Here is a 21,437-nt window from a genome sequence, read left to right as displayed (position 1 = left end):
ATTGTAGGGTAAACTTAAAATAATTAAGTAGTTATTTACTTTTTTACTCATCAAACTCTACCTGGCCACGTTAAATTTACTTATTTCCTTTACTAATTTTAGATAACTTAGTTAAGTAGATTTTACTTAATTCTGTATTTAAATTTTACTTAAAAAATATTCATGCAAAAACTTGTAAAATAAAAATTAAGTAAATTTAACTTCTTATTTTTTTCAGTGTACTGTGGACAGCTCCATTTTTTGATATCCTTCATATTCTTTGTGGTCAGTTCACATCAGTGATAAAAAAATAATCTTTTCATGTAAGTTTAAATTGATTTTTTACCTTTTATGGGCAATTTTACCTTTAATAAAGCCATTTTTTTCTAAATGTGTGCATCTTTTGAGTCAAATTGTTACAATTAATCAGTCAATTAGAATAATAAGACATTTAGGCTATTACCAAACAAATGAAACCATGTATCAACAAAATTAATCTTTGCAGAAGTTGTATCTGAAGTAGCATTTAGATGTATTTGCACACTGTTTAATGCAGCTCAGAGGGACATGGAGTGCTTTAACCTGCAGTTACAATTGTATAATGTTTTGATATTTTAAAGACAAAACATTGAATACTGATATTTGAAATTATTTTAAAATGAAAAGATACTTTGAATGTGAAATTAAAATCGCCAGTAGGTGGCACTGGCAGCAAGTCATGTTAATAAGTGAGTCATCGCAACTGAACCGAATCATTTATTTTAAACGGTTGATTCATTCAGGAACGAAACAACATCTGATCGTCATGTTGCTCAGAGACGCAAAACAGTGCTGTAGCTGTTTAGAATTATTATTATTATTTTGTTGTTGGCGAAATGGAGCAAAAACAGGCAATATGGTGTCTAAAACGTAAGTCTCTTAATATTAACTTATTGTTTATTGAACTGTTGTATGAAATCAATATCACATTTGTAATCATGCTTATTTTGAAGAAAAATCAGCACTATTCGTGTGATTTTAACTATAAGAATAAATATATATATATACACATAGCTTGAATTTTGTGATCATTCATCATGCAGTGAGAGAACACACTCTGAATGCGCACGCGCTCTTGTCTAGACTTCATCACTAATGTAAGCATGCGCTCAGGTGTTTTGTTTGGTTTTTGCAAAATACCCGATAATGTCAAATTACATATCGTTAAAACAACAATTACGATATTATCGCAGATATCGCACACCCCTGCCAAAAACTTCATTTGGACAACTTTAAAGGCGATTTTCTCAATATTTAGATTTTTTTGCACCATCACATTCCAGATTTTCAAGTGGTTATACTACCCAAATTCCGGAAATGTTGGGACGTTTTTTAAATTTGAATAAAATGGAAACTAAAAGAATTTCAAATCACCTGAGCCAATACTTTATTCACAATAGAACATAGATAACATAACAAATGATTAAACTCAGAAATTTTACAATTTTATGCACAAAATGGGCTCATTCCAAATTTGATGCCTGCTACAGTTCTCAAAATAGTTGGGACGGGGGTATGTTTACCATGGTGTAGCATCTCCTCTTCTTTTCAAAACAGTTTGAAGATGTCTGGGCATCAAGGTTATGAGTTTCTGGAGTTTTGGTGTTGGAATTTGATCCCATTCTTGCCTGATATAAGTTTCCAGCTGCTGAAGAGTTTGTGGTTGTCTTTGATGTATTTTTCGTTTAATAATGTGCCAAATTCTATTCTATTCTACTACGAAACTATGCTCTTGTAATAGCTGCAGTATGTGGTTTTGCATTGTCCTGCTGAAATACAAAAGGCCTTCCCTGAAATAGATGTCGTCTGGGGGGAGCATATGTTGCTCTAATAACTTTATACACCTTTCAGCATTCATAGTGCCTTCCAAAACATGCAAGCTGCCCATACCGTATGCACTTATGCACCCCCATACCATCAGAGATGCTGTTTTCTGAACTGAATGCTGATGACACGCTGGAAGATCTCCCTCCTCTTTAGCCCGGAGGACATAGTGTCCGTGATTTCCAACAAGAATGTCAAAATTTGGACTTGTCTGACCATAGAACACTTTTCCACTTTGAAACAGTCCATTTTAAATGAGCCTTGGCCCACAGGACACGACGGCGCTTCTGGACCATGTTCACATATGGCTTCCTTTTTGCATGATAGAGCTTTAGTTGGCATCTGCAGATGGCACGGTGGATTGTGTTTACCAACAGAGGTTTCTGGAAGTATTCCTGGGCCCATTTAGTAATGTCAATGACAGAATCATGCCGATGAGTGATGCAGTGTCGTCTGAGGGCCCGAAGACCACGCGCATCCAACAAAGATCTTAGGCCTTGTCCCTTAAGCACAGAGATTTCTCCAGTTTCTCTGAATCTTTTGATGATGTTATGCATTGTAGATGATGAGATTGGCAAAGCCTTTGCAATCTGACGTTGAGGAACGTTGTTTTTAAAGTATTCCACAATCTTTTTACGCACTCTTTCACAGATTGGAGAGCCTCTGCCCATCTTTACTTCTGTTACAGACCTGATGTCAATTAACTTAATTAGCTGCTAGATGTTTAAACATTTATGTTCTCTATGTTCTATTGTGAATAAACTATTGACTCATGTGATTTGAAAGTCTTTTAGTTTTCATTTTATTCAAATTTAAAAAACGTCCCAACATTTCCGGACTTCTGGTTGTATCTCGGCCAAATATTGTCCTGTCCTAACAAACCATACATCAATGGAAAGCTTATTTATTTGGCTTTCACATGATGTATAAATCTGAATTGACTCTTATGACTGGTTTTGTGGTCCAGGGTCACATATTCAGAATTATAACTACATGTTCACAATATGCAATTATATATTCAGGCTTATAACTATATATTCTGGTTCACTTCTATATATTCAGACTTATAACTATATTCTGATTTACATTTATATATTCAGATTTATAAAATATATTCTGATTTACTTCTGACAAAGACCTTGTTATGTATTAAACATAATTTTTCATGACAAAGATTTGGCAGGTCTGAACGAATAGACTCACTCACTTAGCCCACATGTAACCAAAGCTATTGATAGTAGTGTTAAATTGTGTTTAAGAAGTGTTAAAAGTGCTGACACAACTTAACATTGCCACCCTTTCTCAAATAAAACAACATGGTGAATTATATCCCTATACATACTGTATTAGTAATGTGTAAACGAAAGTGCACAGAAAAATCTATACACATCTCACAAGAAAAAAAAAAAAAAGAATAATATTTTGCTGACATATTTTTGTATTTGGGTTTCAGTGTATTGAGTCACAAAAGCAACTGAGTCATACTTATGAAGGATGACATAGTTACAACCCCCATCTTAAGAGAAGTGCCTGACAGTAAAAAACTCATGACAATCTTTGGCCAGCTATTAGATTGAGGAACTATTTTTAGACTTCAATTGAGATGAGCGACTGATTACTATTAACCACAGAAAGTAAGTCAGGAAACTCACAGGCCACATGTCAGACCTTTTACAGGAAATGCACCTCACGTTCATGGTGTGTTAATATTTCATTTGAGTGAATTTTTGGCGGCCACCCTGAAAGTTCCTGTATACCAGTTTAAAAACATGCAGCCAACCCAACACAACACACTTTTCAGCTTTTTCAACTGTTTCATATTCAAAGTATTTCTGTGTTGTTCTGACATGCCTTCGCTGTTTTTGAAACTAATAGTAAATATAAATGCATCTGTATTTCTTAGCAACAGCTCTGTAGTTCCATTGCACTACATAGTTTCCAGGGAAGTGATTCCACTCAAGGACAATTTTTTCATTGCTGTTTGTCAAGCCACATTATCACATACATCCAGAGAAAGAGAAAAGGAGTGTCTTTAGGAATCCTACAAGTTATGACGTCACAGGTTTCAGTCAGAAAAATTTCCTGATATGATTCATACACAAATGAAACAAGTATGTACACGTTTGTACAAATTGATCTACACTTCCTAGTATATGAGTATGTGAAACTGTTCACTAAAGCATTATTTGCCACCGTTCTCACAGGGGGGAGGGTTGTAACGTACCAGTACTGGTCAGACAGGTTCTACCGTAAACCACAGAACACCAGCCCTGAGCATTTCCTGGAATCTAATCTAAACACATTCATACATACAAAGAAATCTCTACTTTATATTTCCCTCCACATGCATAATCCCATATACACATCCACGTATCGCATCTCCTCTCATACTATCTTATGCTCCAGTGAGACATTTCACACACTCCACCGGTCACTGTCTCAGAGAGCATGAGAAACTCGGATGTTTATTTCTGATGTCGTGTGCAAATGCAAACTTCCTATAAATATCTTCGCCATGGCAGTACAAGAATCATCTTTTGTTTCTCGCTGTGCTTTTTCCTGAGCAGAGACTTGAATGTCACCTCTGTGTTTGGGTGGTGGGGGAGAGGGTTCAGGGAGGAGGTCTTATTAGACCCACCCCTATAATTGTTCAGAGTCCCAAGTCAAGTAATTCAAACTGTCAACTGATAGTGACTCATAGCTGGGAGGAAATGGGACGAGTATCAGTTGAGAGTCTAGTAATTCTAACAACTACTGTTTTGTTTACATGGTAATGTTATCATGTATTGCTATATATAGCTGAATTTGCTCTGGGGTGTTTACATACATATATATCTTGTAGCATGTAGCATTATTATCACTTAACCACAGTTCCTATGGAGATGGGTTTCGTGGAAACTCGCTCTCTCTCGCTCTCTGTCTGCTCATAGTTTCTACTTACTACCGCCCCCTATCGGAAAAATCCCACTAGTGTTCAGTTCGGCCACTAGGGGGAGTCTTGGCCTTTCAGTGTAGCTCAGTCCAGAGAGCTCTGACATTTGTTTTGTTCCTTCCTTTATCGGTGTAATAAATGCTGAACATCACCAACATGTCTCAGCAGACTCTCTCTGTTTCTCTCTTTGTTCTTCCTTCTTGGGGTCTGATAAAAAATAATGTCTATTTACATCCTAATGAGAATAACAAGAAGGTGAGATGGGGAGAATGAGGGAATAAAGGAGCGAAGAGAATGTGTGGGAATGAGATAAAAGTCAAATCAATGGTGATGTTACTAGGGCCTCACAGGGAAGGATAATGGAGGACATTAGGATAAATACTGAGTGTGTGTTTTTGTAAGAGGCAACAGTCCATAAGTCTGAGACCACTAATGAAAATGCTACTATTTACATAATTTAATAGATTTTTTTTTCATTACAAATTAAATTTTGACCATAACAGTATAAATTTAATTTGGTTTGTCTCTCTTTTGCGTTATTTGACAGCAAAGCTATTACATTTAGAATGATCATACACTGTAAAAAAAAAAAAAAGTTTTTCTGAAGTTCTAAGAGTTTTATGTTTTTTTTTTGTTTGTTTGTTTGTTTGTTTTTTTGAAGATTATTGGAGTATACACTCTAAAAATGCTGGGTTAAATACAACTCAGCGCTGGATAAAATATTGAAAAACCCAACTACTGGGATGTTTTGTTCTGTTACCCAGAAGATTTTTTCATTTTTTAGAGTACATGAAAATAAGTCTTTCTACTTAAAAATTTAATGTTTAATTCAGCATGTTACTTGCCATTTATTTGTAATTATTTGTGAGAAAATTAGTTTTTACACTGTAAAAAATTAAATAAATTACTGGTAATTTTCTATCAGAACATTATTCATTCATTTTACAGTCATTTCCATTAACCTTACAACACAACCCAGTGCAGTGCAAAATTCAAAATGCAGAACACCTGTAAAAAATCAATACGGAAAATTCCTTCATACTTTGTGCCATATTTTTATGATTTTTCCCCCCCAAGTGTACATCAATTTGGTGTAGTAGGCTATTTACACCAATTCAGTGTATTTCCCTTTCTGTTTATTAAGTTACCTAATCATAGCCCAGTAGATTTATATTTATATTTTTAAATCTCCATTTTACCATAAATTACTTACTATGCTTTTTTTTTTTCACAGAAAGATGCTTGTTACTCAGTATAATAATTTTACACCAATCAGAAAATCTTAGTATATTAAGTTTTATTTAGTGTATTTATGCTTTTTAACTGAATTTCATATATTTTTATGGAGTTGAAGTTGAAATTTCTGTGATCATGTCTCATAAGATAACAAAATTAAGTATCAACCTAATGTTGTGTGTTATATTAAAAGAAATATATAAAAGTAACACACCACACTCTTTATAAAATAAAGTTTCAAAAAGGCAATAGAATGGGTACCCCAAAAATCATTCGGTGAACATTTGTGTGTGTGTGTGTGTGTAGAACCTTTTTCCACATGTATAAAATGTGCTATAGAAAGGTTCTATGTCACAGGTTCTTTATGGAACCACCAATGCTAATAAAGAACCTTTATTTGTGTAGGTATTTAAGGTAATCAGTACACGTAGTATCATAAGCAAGGCTGCTGACTCAGGTTTCATTTGTGTTGCGGATGGCAGCGTCTCCTAAATCCACTAGAGAGCAGTATAAAACAGGTCTTGAACTGTTGCAATCTTATACGCCAAAGACCTTGACGATCAGTTTAAGTGGTACAATCTGGGGAGAGTCTGGAGATGTGTTCAGGAGGCCTTGGGCAGAGCTGAAGGCCTTAGGGAAGAGTTCAAATAGTGTGAATGATGTCAGGTTTGAATGCTCACATCATACAGAGCAAGAAGCTTTAAGTTGCCATGTTGGATCAAAATCATCATCTGAGAGATCAGAGAGGCTTGTTAGGGAACACAGTTGTGTCTGTGAGCGTGTATTTGCTTGCCAGTGTGCATGTGTGCAAGTAGAGACTTGTTTCTGTATCCATTATACCAGCAGTCTGTGTGTGTGTGTGTGTAGGGTTAGATCAGGAAGGGAAGCCCCGGTCTAAACGCTGAGCCCAGATGGCAAATGTAATGAGGAGCAGCATGCAGAGGTGCGTTCTCTGACCCTGCCACCCTCGCCTTCCTCTTCCCTTCCTCCCCAGGGATACGTCCATGAATAATGCATGGATCAATTATTACTTCTAAATTCTTGCTGTATTTCCTCCAGAGCACTGTGAACACAGGCAAGATTGCAGCAGGGTGCCCAGCAATCTGCTTTTATGTGGTCACTTGGAAGACTTAACATTAGAATTTAACCATGGGAAAAAAAAAAAAAATTCTACTGAGCATTTATCACCCTTGACAGATTTGTGCACTACTGTTGTGGTTTACCTTTATCGAGAGTTGCAGAGGTTTGCCGCAGGTGAGGGTCTGATACAACCATGACTCATAGCTTCTCTGATGCTTTCAAATTCAGCCTGGGGACTCAAAACCAAGCTCTGGTGCACTTTTGTCAGTTGGTGTGTAAAATTCAGTCAAATCAAACGTGTTTGTGACGTAAAATAGTGTAGGCTACTGCTGCCAGAAGGCTATAAGAAGCATATGAATCATTATTTTGATTTGGACTTCTTTTGCTGTGATTATGATTGAAATTTTCGGTCCCACTTTATATTAGGTGGCCTTAACTACTGTGTTGTATTTAAATTAATCATTTGATACAATGCACTTATTGTGTACATACATGTTTTTACATTGTACTTATATTTTTAAAAATACCTGTATGTAGTTACATCTGTAATTAATTTCTGTAATTACATTTATAATTACTCTGTTGACCCATCCCTTACACCTTAACCCACCCTTAAACCTACCCATACCACCAAACCTGTCCCTAACCTTACCCATATCCCACCTCAATAGCAGCAAGTGTTTTGCAATACAATATGACCACATTAAGTACATTGTACTTATTTTTTGATGTAAGTACATAGTAGTTAATGTAACCTAATATAAAGTGTGACCAAATTTTCTTGTCAAAAAGGTTTCACTAAATTTTCTTGTTCGTTTTTCTTTGTTGTGATGCAGCAAACGCCATTTCTAAGCATGTTATGTATATTTCTGCATTATGAATAAGCGAATTTGCTCGTTTTTCATTGTTCAGGGACTCGTTACAACCGTAACAACTCTATGTATGTTAGTGGTAGACTAACAAACTTCTAAATCAGTGAGCGTCATTCACTAAATATTTTGAACAATTTGTGTATTTATGAGCTCAAAAACAGGCACATTTAGCCTACTGGAAGATTCAAAACAGGTCCTTACGCAAATAGTTTTGTACTTAACTTTACCCTGTTTCTTGTAGTATCGCTGAGCGCGTGCTCATAGATAGTAATTTGCATAATACGCGCCCAAACTATGCCCATAAAAGGGCTTTCTGAGCTACCTCACCTGTCCCTCCCGCTTGCTCACACTCTCTTTCGCGCGAGTTTCGAAGAGTACACATTCTCAAAACTGGTTTCCTGTTGGCCTAGGCTAGCTTACATCGTTTTGTCACGTCATTTTTATTGTTATTCATTTAGAGAAACATTTAATAATGTTGTTATATATTTAGCCTATAATGTTAGAATTAAAAATGTTAGAACTTGATGAATGTTTAAAACATGCCAATTAAATGGTTTAGAAAAGCTGACATCATGACAAAAACTTTCATGTACAAATTGTGAAAATTACCCTGTGACCACGAGAACACAAAAAAAGTAAAAACTTCTAAAGTGTAGGCCTATTCTAAAACTTCCAACAGTATTTTAGTCTCTTCCTTCATCCTGCAGAGAAATGATCACAGCGCAACCATCTTTTTTGATTTATCCCATACTTTTGATGTGTTCACTCTTTCCCTGTTTAACCCACATGCTGTCATTATCTCCAATAAGCAATCTGCCTTCGAAATATTTCCGAATAGTCTCGCAGCAGGAGTCCTGATCTAGAATTAGTTTCTAGGATTACTTTTAGTTAAACAGCAGAGGGATCTGAATTATGTTTTGCCCTCCCACGCTGAAATTCAGACCCTGTTCTGCATGTAATTTTCTCATATTAATCCATCAACTGCCAGCTAATCCTCAAATATACAGAAGAAGCTTGTTTTAAGAGTTTGTTGGGTCTGTAAAGGCATTCAAGACAATTATCTCGGCTTGCTTGAAGGGTCTGGAAGATGATCTATGATTTTATAACGAGTCTGCATGCGAGAGTGAGAGTGGGCTGTGGTTTATATTCCACCCTGCGGTATTAATTCTGTTCCTCATCTGATTAGCAAGACTTCCTGTAATGCAGTGACATAATGCAGATGTTCGTAGGTGGCCAGTGAGAGGATTAGTCAAGGTCTGGTGACATAAAAGGGTGAAGTTTAATAAATACTGCGCAGAGTGAATGTTTCGTGTGTGTCAATGTGTTGTCCGTGTGCAGTGTGCCAATGCTAAGTGAAGGGAGCAGAGGTTGTCTGTCACCTGTCACCTGATTGCTCACCTGTCAGTACCTGCAGCTGCAGCGCCATCTGTTTCCTACATGCTTCTGATATTATGCATGGTAATTTTCTAAAACCAGGAGCAGCGAACGCCTAAAAACACACATTATACACAACACAGTCCATCACGCATCTTACAATAATACAAATATAACTGTTTATTCAATAATATGTAGTAATAAGACACACCCCCTTCCTCCTCCTAACCCAGAGATGTATAATTGCTCTAGAAACGTACACAGGATGGCAAGTTGGAGGCCAGGAGAGGGTGCTAAGGATATCCTGTGCTCTGTAACGGGGAGTCCTTTCCTAGTATTTCCGAAGTGGGATGCATGCAGTAGAGTCCTAGTACTCTCCCAGGTGTGTCGGCTTTCAGAGCAGCACGTCCGCCATGCTGGTTAGGGGCGCAGGGGATGGCCAAATGACCCAGGCTGTTAGTCTATGGTCAGCCTTTGCCAAGTCTCCACGCAGGCCTCCATGCTGATTCGTAGGGCAGGTGTGTGTAGCTCCGCCTCCAGTGGCTGTCAGCCAATCAGTCTGTTCCTGTATTCACTGTAAGATCAGGGGCGGGGCTTAGGCAGGAAGCCGTGTTCCGTTTGGCAGTTACTGCCACACTCAGGCAAGCCCTGGCTAGTGGAAGACTTTGCTTTTTCGGAAGACGAGAGGACAGGGAAGATAAGGACTGGCTTGTTTACTTTTTCATTTCATTTGGAAGACCTGATCAGAAAAAGGTGTGTTGGCTTTTAGGTTTCAGTTTGAGTATTTTTTTTTTTTTTTTGCTTAAAACTCGCAAATCATATATTTAAGTATGGGCGAGGAGGTCTCAAAAGTCCAATTAGTCCATTAACAGCACAGCTTTATGAAAGAAAAATTTACAAAAACATATAAAAAAACAAGTTCGCGCAAGGGAAAATATAGCAGTAAAAGAAAACAATCAAACAAATACAAGGTTTCAGGTTCATACATATTTTCCAGTAAATATAAAAGCAAATTTCAAGGAAGTACCCATCAGTTCTTCAAAATTACTTTTTTTTTTTTTTTTTACTGTGGGTAAAATGGCCTTCGGTTGCAATTAATATCACAATTTAATAAAAACAAATACAAAAAGGAACTCAAATCTGTACATGTCCACAGTCCTTATGGCTCACAGCAGTTTTGGCAAGACCAAGCAGTCCATCTCCCCAAAAGCACCCATTTACAGTACTGTCATCGTTTTTTGATTGCATTTAATATTACTTTTTTAATCATTCTTTGATTTATATACACATATTGTTCACTTTTACTCCTCTGAGATAGATAGTATGAAATCTATTTTTCATCACAAAAATACAGCATGAAAATTTCATAAGTGTTCCCTTGATCGTCTCACTCTTTTTGCATGCTTGAATTGAGGGCAAATGAAACAGAGGGTGGACTCAATGTGTCCTTGAGAACTTGCCCTGATTTAAAAGAGAGAGCGAGAGTCAAGAGAGATCTGATAGCCTACCATAATACTAGCAACTTCACAGCAAAACCAGATCTGGACAGAAGCAAGAGAGCGGGAGCGAGCGAGCAAGGCCCATTTGACAATACCAAAATTGGGTTTGCGATCTGAACGTCACTTTATCTCCATGTTGTCTCCTCCTCCACCGCTTTCTCACCGACCGGATAAAGTCCCACAAAAAAAACAAAAAAAACTCTCAGTTCATCGTCTGCTAATGTCCTCGGGTTCCTCGGTTGAACAGGGAAATTATTGCTCACAGTGCTGGGCTATTGCTCTCCAGTTTGGCTTTTATTGAGTCAATCGATCGTTACTTCACTCTATCTCTCTCTCTCTCTCACTCGCACACATACACACACACAGAGCTGGAGGGAAGGTTAATAGCCACTGGACACACAGGAGAGGGTTTGGGGAGATTGCTCAGGAAATGGAGCGTGACTTTGGAGCACACATGAGGGGGCGTATGTGCGCCTCATTCGTCCTTGTGTTCTTAACGTCTCCGTCGGGCCAGGTATACACCGCACGTATGCATTCCCCTCCCCCCATCCTCAGAGGGAATCTGTTCCTCGCCTTCCGCTCAATCAGCAATTCACATGTCTAATTCACAGAACAGGATCTCGCTCTCATCATTAGCACCAAAGCACACGTCCTTCCTCCAAGAATCCAACTTAATGATCTTCTGGTTTTGCTCCTCATAATCTAATGCCTCTAAAGCCATCTTCCTCTCCACCAGCTAACTTCAATCACCGAGCTGCCCTCAGGATTTTCACAGACTCTCGCAGCCAGTGAATCGTCTTCATTTCAAATCTCGTCTCGCATAACCAAACTTTCTCCAGACTTTCTCATGCTACACATTAGAGGAATGTTCCAGGCTCAATACAAGTTAAGTGCAATGAACAGCACTTGTGGCATTATGTTCATTAACACAAAAATTAATTTTCTCTTGTCCCCCCTTTTCTCTAGAGAAAAAAAAATGAGAAGAAGCAAAAATCTGGGTTACAGTGAGGCACTTACAATGAAAGCGAAGAGGGCAAATTCATAAATCCCAAAATATTCTTTCTTTAATAAAACAGCCACAAGATATAAAAATTTGCATGTTAACATGATTTTAGTGTAAAAAAAAATATGCTTACTAACCTTCGGTATAAAAGTGTATTCAATTTTACTTTGGCAACTTGTCATGACAACGAAACAGTTAAAACCATAAAAATGATTAAAAAAGGTCATTTAAACAGCTTTACTGCTATATTAATTCACAAGTTTAAACAGAACAATAAATGTAAATGTTTTATCAAATTAAAAGCTTCAAATATCTGCTTGAAAATCGAACAGTTTTCCCTATTCATATCCATTTCAAGTGAATCACCATAACCAAGATTTTTTGCCTTTTTCCTAAAGAAAATGAGTAAAAGTTCAAATGCATTTTTGGTGTAATCAGCATTATGCCACATCTTCAGTTCAACTGAACTGGAATATTCCTTTAATATTCAACTTGCTAATAACTTTCATTGAGACACATACACGTACCATGCTTCAACATGCTAAAAACTTTCTGCAACATGCGCAAACCCTCACTAACTTCCACTATACATTCTTCCGTCTTCCTGTTGCATTTTCCGAAATATTTTAAGTCCTTTGATTTAATATTGTTAGTCAAAGATTGATTCATTTTATGTATTTATTTTAATTTTTTTGCTGTTCAGGTGTTTAGGGCACAGCTCAAGGACATGAAGACCATGCGAATACAAATAAGAGTCAACAAATGACCTTTCTCAGACAGACAGAATAACAGCAAAACCAAAGTTGTGAAATCACACCTACAGCCACTCAGGCCGTACCTTCTACAGCCCCAGAAGCTGCTATTGGCCCACAAATGCATGATGTCAGCATCAAAAAGGACGTTGCTTCCCTTCTTTAGGACAAAAGGGCACCGTTTGGAAGCTGGTTGACCAATGCTTTACTCAGACACACGCATTGCAAACAACTTTCGGAGTGTGGTGTGTGTAGACTGATAAGATGCCTGTGGAATTACAAAGAGATTCTGGATGTCACAGCACATCCTCTTGGTTATGTGTCAATTATGAAATCTGGAGAGGGTCATCAGTCAACATCTCCAGGCAGATTAAAATGCCCAGACTCGACCGAACCATTAAAATGATCAACTGTGGTGTGCGAGCCAATGCGTTTACACGTGTGCCCAGACTGCCACACACACACACACAAATAAATAATGGAAGCAGATGTTCATTTCACATCGTTCTGTCTCTTTCACACTCTAATACTCACGTCTAAATGCACACAAACACTGCGTCATTGATCAGCTCGCCACAATTTAAATTTGCATATTAAAATCTCTCATCCGAGCTGCTTGAACGAGCCGAACGTTCCCAGGAAAAGGAGTAAATAATTCAAGCAATCATGGCTGGACTCCATGTAATCCCCTGTAAGAATTCCATCAAAGAGCTATCAAACAACTGCCCTGAATAATCTTCACTCGTTTGCCAATGATACGGATGGCGCTTCATGCTCCCTGGCCATTAAACATAAATAGAGTCGTCACAAGAGAATTTAGTTGTATTTTTTTTTTTTTTTTTTTGGATCTTACAGCCTGCAGGTGTAGCCATAGTTAAACCAAAAACGGATGTGTTTGAGTTGTGGATTCAATCTAAAGTCATCATCATCATCATCATCATCGGGTTGTTTTTGAGAATATCAGACAGTGGAAAGAAGTGGAACTACAGAGTTATGTTTAATTTCAAAAGCTGCCCAATCACATATTCTGCACGACGCCATTGGCTTCCCTGGCAGCGGCCCAGCAGAAATCAATCTACACCTGCTGACCAATAGAACTGGATCCTCCTTGAATGGTCCAATAAAAACTAATTTTACTGTACACCTATAGTTCTGACTGGCACAGAGCAGCCTTTGGCAAAGTGGTGGCAGGAAAAAAAATGAACCAGCCAGGGTCTCATCTGCTGGAATCATTATGATGATATTGGATAATAACCTCTCTCTCTCGCTCTCGTTCTCACACCAAAACTCTTTGTTCAAACAAAAAGAAACCGTAGGGAAAGAAAAGTCAATTGAATTCTTCAGTTAGGATGGATATTGTTTGCATTTTCGTCTGACACTGTGAGAGAACTCAAGTAGGGCATTTGGGGGCACAGAAACATGTTCTTGCAGAGGATTATGGGATCATACGGGGGGGTCAGGTGTCATGCCGGGTCAGTGGAAGTATATGTGAGCTGGTTCGACGGAGAGAGGCAGGGATTCTCTGCTCATTGCAGAGAGCCAGGGGCTGCTGTCTGATCTCGCCGCGTTCAAAAACCCATAGCTAACAGCCGCTCACACAGCTCTTCTTGCCCTCGTTGCATGAAGGAAAATGGAGTTCTCAGTGTCAATGTAGTTCCTCACCCTCCCTGCGTGTGCCCCCTGTGCTATGAAGCATCAGCTCTGGGGGCCTCTTTCCTGCCGTTCTGGTGAGACGGGGAGTCTGAAGTCTTTACGGTTTTGCGTGGAGGACTCTGCTCCGCTACAAGCTCATGCAGTGAAGGTTCCTTGTACATGGCCACTGAGGGAACAAGAAGAACAATGACACACTGATGTTATTTAAAGCAACAACAGAGGAACTGAAGTTATAGTCTCTTGAATAGTGCAATGTAAATCTGCTATTGAAAAAACACTAATTTGAATATTGGGAGGGCCATTAGCTGGTACAAACTAGTTATTATCTAGTTTAGGCTGGTCAAAGCTGGATATTAGCTCATCTATGACATCTGGTACAAGCTGGATATTGACTGGTTTAAGCTGGTGCAAGTAGGTTGTTAGCTGATCTAAAATGGTCATCAGCTGGTACAAGTTGGTTATTAGGTGGTCGAAGCTGGTCACTATCTGGTCTGAGGTAGCGCAAGCTGGTTATTGTCTGGTTTTTAACCAGTGCAAGCTGGCTATTACCTGGTGCAAAATGGTTATTAGGTGGTCTAGGCTGGTTATTATCTGGTCTGAGGTAGCACAAGCTGGTTATTATCTGGTTTAATTTAGTGCAAGCTGGCTTTAGCTGGTGAAAACTGGTTGTTAGTTGATCTAAGATGGTCATTAGCTAGTCCAAGCAGGTTATCATCTGGCTTGAGATAGTCAAAGCTGGATATTGGCTGGTCTATGCTAGAGCAAGCTGGTTATTTGCTGGTTTAAATTGGCATATGCTAGTTGTTAGCTGATTTAAGATGGTTATTAGCTGGGGCAGGCTGGTTATTAGGTGGTCTAAACTTGTTATTAACTTGCCTAATCTAGAGCAGACTGGTTATTATGTGGTCTAAGCTAGTGCAAGCAAGTTATTCTCTGGTCCAAGCAGGTTATTAACTGCTCTAAACTGGTTATTGGCTGCTTAAATTTGGTGCAAGCAGGTTATTAGCTGATCTAAAATGGTCATCAGCTGGTACAAGCTGGTTAATAGGTGGTCGAAGCATGTCATTATCTGGTCTGAGTTAGTGCAAGCTGGTTATTATCTGGTTTAAACTAGTGCAAGCTGGCTATTAATTGGTGCAGAATGGTTATTAGGTGGTCTAGGCTGGTTATTATCTGGTCTAAGTCTAAGATAGGGCAAGCTGGCTACTAGCTGATCTAAACTAGGGCAGCTGGTTATTAGCTGGTCATTAGCTTGTCTAGGCTGGTTATTATCTGGTCTAAGATTGGTTGGTTACTAGCAGGTCTATGCTGGTGCAAGTTGGTTATAAGTTGGTCAAAACAGGTTATTAACTGCTCTAACCAAGATAGTGCTCTGTCCAAGACAGTGCAAGATGGCTAGTTTAAGTTTGTCATTATTATCTAAGCTAGATATTAGCTAGTCTATGCTAGTGCAAGCTGAATATTATTTATTAGTTAGTACAAGCTGATTATTAGCTAGTCTTTGTTGGTTATTAGCTGGTTGGCCAGCCACCATGATCCAAAAACCATCTTGACCACCTGGTTTGCTAATAGACCATCCAAACTGGTCTACTAGCTTATCACCTGTTTGGACCAGCTACTGACAAGCTTTAACCAGCTAGAAACTGAAACATAGTTACCCCTGTAAGGTAGATTTTCCATCTGGGAATGTCAGTCTCTGCTCATCTATATTCTGCATCTGACTATGTCTCAAGTTTAAACCTGATCTGACCTTCAATGACTTTAGGTAGGAAGTGTGCGGCCGCTTTGGTCTTCTTCACACGGTTGCCCTTCATCACTTGGCCATCCCGGTTGATGCCGATGTACCACGAGCGTCCAGACTGGCTTTGGCGGTACAGCATGGAGGAATACGTCACATAGTAGTTCTCAAACACGCTCTCTTTGAATTTGCACTCTGGGTTGAAATTCTCCTGCCAAAGAATGAAAACCACAAATATGCTAATAAGCACAGACATCTGTAATGCATGCACATACATGTATGTGAAAACGAAAGATGACAAAGTTAGCATGTTTCAAACAACATCACTCCGTACTTTTGATTGGTTGGTCTGTATCTGAAGAGACTAAGCGGAAATCCCATCATGGTGCTTCTTTGAAAGCAATGTTCTCCGGAGAGCAGGAGGTAGATTATTCTACTCATAAACTGCTTTCATTTGCATGACTGATGAACTTAACACTGTCCCCAAAGGTACTCTGAGAGTAGAGAAGCAGCGAGCTCCACTCAACATACATACCGGCATGCAAATGAAAACACGCACACTTGAAAGCAGAAGCCACAAATCGATAGATACTCAAAATGTCAAGGCCTAAGATGAGGAAAAACACATTCTTTCAACCTAAAACTTTAATTTAGCCCGTTCTAAACATAACCTCGCCGTTCCCATTCATCTCCCTTTCGCTTAGAGTCCTTCCCACCAATCCAAGCCACTAAAGCCAGGTGACTGTAACCAGGAGCGACATGTATACATCTCTCTTAGTCTTCGTCAGGGTCCTTGCCCTGTCAGAGAGCAGACCCAATCAGCAGGACTGATTTACTGAGGGTAGCCAAGCAGAAACAGCTGACTGAAGCCTTTCGGCAAGCCACCGGAGATTGAGAGATTCGGACTGAGTGAGGGAAGGAGAAACGGAGAAGATGCTGGGGTCTGGAGGGGGATGAAAGGGTTACGGGAGTTTTTCTTCCCCGATATTAAGCAGCTCAGCTCGACTTGAGTAAAAACCAGCGAATATGTCCAAATTTCTGCCTGTCTGCTTTTAGTCTATGCAACGCTCAGGATTTTTTCTTAGATTTGTCTTCATCAGCTCTCTCGTTCTTTTTCTTTCACTTATTTTATCCAACCCACCTTCCCTTCCTCTTGGCCTATGCATCAAACTAAGCAGCTTTTGCCTCACGTATTTGATGTCCTCAAAATCTCACAGACGGAGGAGATCAATAGATGATCAGCCTCATGGAATACTAATAACAATCTAATCACGTGAATCCAGTTACCACGGCCACCAGGAAGGACAATGTCACCTCCAAACTCACATTTTCAAGATCAGTCTGCCAATATATAACCCCAAAGTTGACTTTTGACCTATTTTACAGCATACACATTATAGCTTGTGGTGGTACCGTCTTAAAACATTAAGAACTTGACCTCTATCCTCTGACTCCAGGAGTTGACATGAGGACAACCTAAATTAGGATTTTTAACCATTTTGATGCCAAGGACCACTAAATATGTTAGGAAAAAATATTAAGTGTGATATTACAAAGACTACAAAATAATTGTTTCCAAAACTGAAATATTTACATTTACATTTAGTCATTTAGCAGACGCTTTTATCCAAAGCGACTTACAAATGAGGACATTAGAAGCAATTAAAACCAACAAAAGAGCAACAACATGCAAGTGCTATTGCAAGTCTTGGTTAGCCAAGCACAGTACACATAAAAAAGTTTTGTTCTTTTTTTTTTTTTTTTTTTTAAGAAAACGAGTAGATAGAATATAGAAAAAAGAAACCTAGTGTTTTTTTTTTGTTTTTTTTTTTAATGAAACAAGTAGATAGAATAGAAAAAAGAAAGCTAGTGTTAGCTTTAAAAGAAAAGCTAGCAGTTACAGAAAAAATATGCAATTGATGGAGGGTCAAATGTGAATTTTTTTTAAATAAAAAGAAGACAGATAGATAAAATAAAATTAGAATAGAGAGCGCTAGAGTTAGAGGGTCAAATAAAGATGGAAGAGATGAGTTTTTAGCCGTTTCTTGAAGATGGGTAAGGATTCAGCTGCTCGGATTGAGTTGGACAGGTCATTCCACCAGATGGGAACAGTTAATGAAAAAGTCAGTGAAAGTGATTTTGTATTAAAATATATTTTAATTACAATTTAATAATTTATTAAATAATTTATTTAAATAATTAAATAATTTATTATTTCATTTATATTTTTATTGATATTTATTTTTCAAGTAAATTGACATTATTAATATTGTCTAAAATATCTACTATTTATTAAGCGTCTGTGAGTGTAACACTTTAAAATATTATTATTATTATTATTATATATAAATAATAAATAGAAATGTATACAAATAATGTAGAATTAATTTAAATGAAGTTTTAGATTGCCTCTAAATGTGAACAATATTAAATTAAAATGTATGAGAAAAATATTAAGGGTGATATTATAAAGACTACAAAATAATTGTTTCCAAAAGTTGAAATATATTTAGATTATATTTACATTATTATTTATATTTATTTCTTTTTCAAGTAACTTGTCATTATTAATAATATTCTCTAAAATAGCTACTTTTTATTAATCATATCTGAGATTAATACTTTAAAGTATTTTATAAATAATAAATATAAATGTATACAAATAATGTAGAAATAATTTAAACAAAGTAAATTTCAACAATTTCTATGTTTTCAATAAGAAAAAAAAGAGCAATATTGTAATATTATCATATTTGGTGAAAGTAAAAAAAGCAACAACAACAACAAAACAACAACAAAAATCAGTAATTTCCTTAAAGGGTTACTCGTAAACAGCGTATGCTGTTCTGTGTCAGCCGCACCACACAGATACGTGTTTTCATTCAAATCAAAGCGTAAATAAGCGTTGAAAACGTATCCATGTGGTGCGGCTGAAACAGAGCAGCATACGCTGTTTACGTTCAGTGGATACTCTCCAAAATGGCAATACGGTGGAGACGAATTGTTGAATAAAGTCGTTATTTTTGTTTTCTTTGCGTACAAAAAGTATTCTCGTAGCTTCGTAAAACTACAGTTGAACCCCTGATGTCACATGGATTCGTGTTAATTCCGTTGCTGTCAATGGGAGGGTCAGACAGCTCTCAGAATGCATCAAAAATATCATAATTTATGTTCCGAAGATGAACAGAGGTCTTACAGGTTTGGAACGACATGAGGGTGAGTAATTAATGACAGAATTTTCATTTTGGGGTGTGGTCCTGGACCCCAGTTTGAAAACCCCTGACCTAGATGGCCAGCTCCTATCTGTGCTTGGGAGAGTTAGCATTGAGTAGCCGTGATTACAGGCTTAAATAAAAAGCTAATCCTTTCGCTCTGACTCGTGAAGGAGTTAGACAGCCTCCTTCAGCTCGCGTGTCTTGGTGGAATGGGTTGGAATGACATGTGAGGAAAGAGGTAATATCCGGCCTGCGTGCAGAGAATCCCGATGACGACGCCAACATCTTTATCATGCAGAGCAGCACTCTGACCTTCCCCTCACCACCACCCCCTCTCCTCCTCCTCGCTGCCTCCCTCCATTTCTCTCCTTTCACATGCAAGTGTCTGATTGCATCTATTCACCTGGTCATAAAGTAACGCCCATTTATAAGCCTCTGTCTAAAAAAGGATAACTAGCCCTGCTAACTCTTTAAATGTCCTCCATTTCAAAATCACTTCGTTCAATGCATAAACACAGACAACTGACCTTTAGAGGCTGCATGAAATCAAACCTGACCCTATTTAGTTTTATTTTATTTTATTTTTTTACAACTAATCTTAGATGGTAAAGAGGTGTATTAAAATCAAGCCCCACCCTCAATTTATTTATTTATTTTTTTAAATGTAGTATTCTGCTTCACTTGGAAACACATTACAATTTAAGACTATGACTTCCAGTTCATGCAGACTTTAATTTTGTCAGGATTTTAACTTTTTCTAAATGTAAACAGTCATATGGTGTGACAATTTATTCTAAAATGTTATTATAAAATATTCTAAAAATATGAAATGGCCATCATCATCCTGAAGACTTTCTAAACTATTTTTTTAATTAGTATGTATGCATTTTATTTATTTTATTTTTTTTTATTTTTTTACATTTCAACACTATCAATATTTATTAGAATCTGCCATTTGCAACTTCTGACAAACCAAACTTTAAAAATCAAAATTCTTCTGATAGTAACAGATTTGTCAGACATATTTAATGTAGATATTTTTGCCCTAAATATATTTAAATAGTTAAAAAACATTAATATGAAATGTATTTAATATTATAAATTATTATGAATGTCACACTAAATGCTTTAGCACCACACCATAAAATAATAATAGAACCAAAAGCATCCAATATTTGTTAAATGCCATATTATTTTACCTAGGAAAACATTTTGTAAATGTTATCCTGAATATACACATACACAAACACATGATATATATGTGTGTGTGCATGCATATTACCAAAAAAAAAAAAAAAACATGGTTTGTAAATTAATTTTATAATTATAGTTCATTAAAATTTCACCTTAAAAGTAAAAAAAAAAAATATATATATATATATATATATATATATATATAAATTCTGAATGTATAAATATTGTTTTCTGAATTAAACCTGCATGCTATATGCTATAGTATACATACCTATACTATGGTGTGACTATTTAATCATATAGAGTGAAATGCAAACTATTCTGTTTAATTTAACGTCACACCATTCAGTTTCATGTAATTAGGTCTGTCTAAGGCAATGGCAACAATATGTTTGAATGGATATATACACACACACACACACACATAATTACTGTACAATACGTTATCACTTCTTAAAACAATATATATTTAGCTACACCATAACTGGCTTCCGTACAACAGAGACTTGGAAATGTACTGTATGATGTTGCTTGAATTTTTTTAAAGCTTAGAATCATTTTATTATGATTTCTTTCCTCATTTTTATCCAAGTGTGAACTACACATACTAGCTAATGTGAAGACTCAACAAAACATATACCCACACACTCAGCAGCCACCACAGGATCTGAGCTATGACGTCCCCATCCAAGATGTTCTGCAAGCTTCTTCTCACAGACTTTGGTTCAGAGAGCATGAAATTGACAGACGGAGGGTGTTGGATCCGACTGCTGTGCTGTTTCTATCTCTCATCGAAGTGGAGTTAATGACCTTGTTACTGCCACATGGCAAACGCAAAAACACTTGACGTGAGGGCAGATTACAGTGCCCGCTCAAGTGCTGCAAAAAGCAGTATTAAGGCTGTCACACCTATAATGCCCACCACAATAACTTCAACAGATGAAAAATTTAACAGTCTCGTTAAACTGCCAACGACAAGAAAAGCATCCATCCTGTCAGTAAGAGAGTATATAACACGAGGCTTCAGTCTTGCAACACAGCTGTTTT

At 37.4% G+C, this 21,437-nt stretch overlaps 1 protein-coding gene across 4 annotated transcripts in view; it reads right to left on the bottom strand.

Moving 5' to 3' along the window:
- Nucleotides 1-9,374: 9,374 nt before the first annotated feature.
- fgf11b (fibroblast growth factor 11b) overlaps nt 9,375-21,437 on the bottom strand; it is a 54,139-nt gene continuing 42,076 nt past the window's right edge. For 2 of the 4 annotated variants that reach the window (XM_058790048.1, XM_058790049.1), the window contains exons 4-5: nt 15,994-16,192; nt 9,540-14,409 (exon numbers count right to left, since the gene is read on the bottom strand). In XM_058790048.1, coding sequence (XP_058646031.1) covers nt 14,276-14,409; nt 15,994-16,192 — 333 coding nt within the window. In that variant the 3' untranslated portion in view covers nt 9,540-14,275. Of the gene's footprint in view, nt 9,452-9,539; nt 14,410-15,901; nt 16,193-21,437 lie in introns of those variants that run through there. The other 2 variants (XR_009273200.1, XR_009273201.1) reach the window with 2 other exon arrangements.

This window comes from Onychostoma macrolepis, chromosome 10, assembly GCF_012432095.1.
Source record: "Onychostoma macrolepis isolate SWU-2019 chromosome 10, ASM1243209v1, whole genome shotgun sequence".
Taxonomy (NCBI): Eukaryota; Metazoa; Chordata; class Actinopteri; order Cypriniformes; family Cyprinidae; genus Onychostoma; species Onychostoma macrolepis.
Note: the sequence above shows the minus strand (reverse complement) of the source record. Positions and strands in the feature narration are given on the sequence as shown.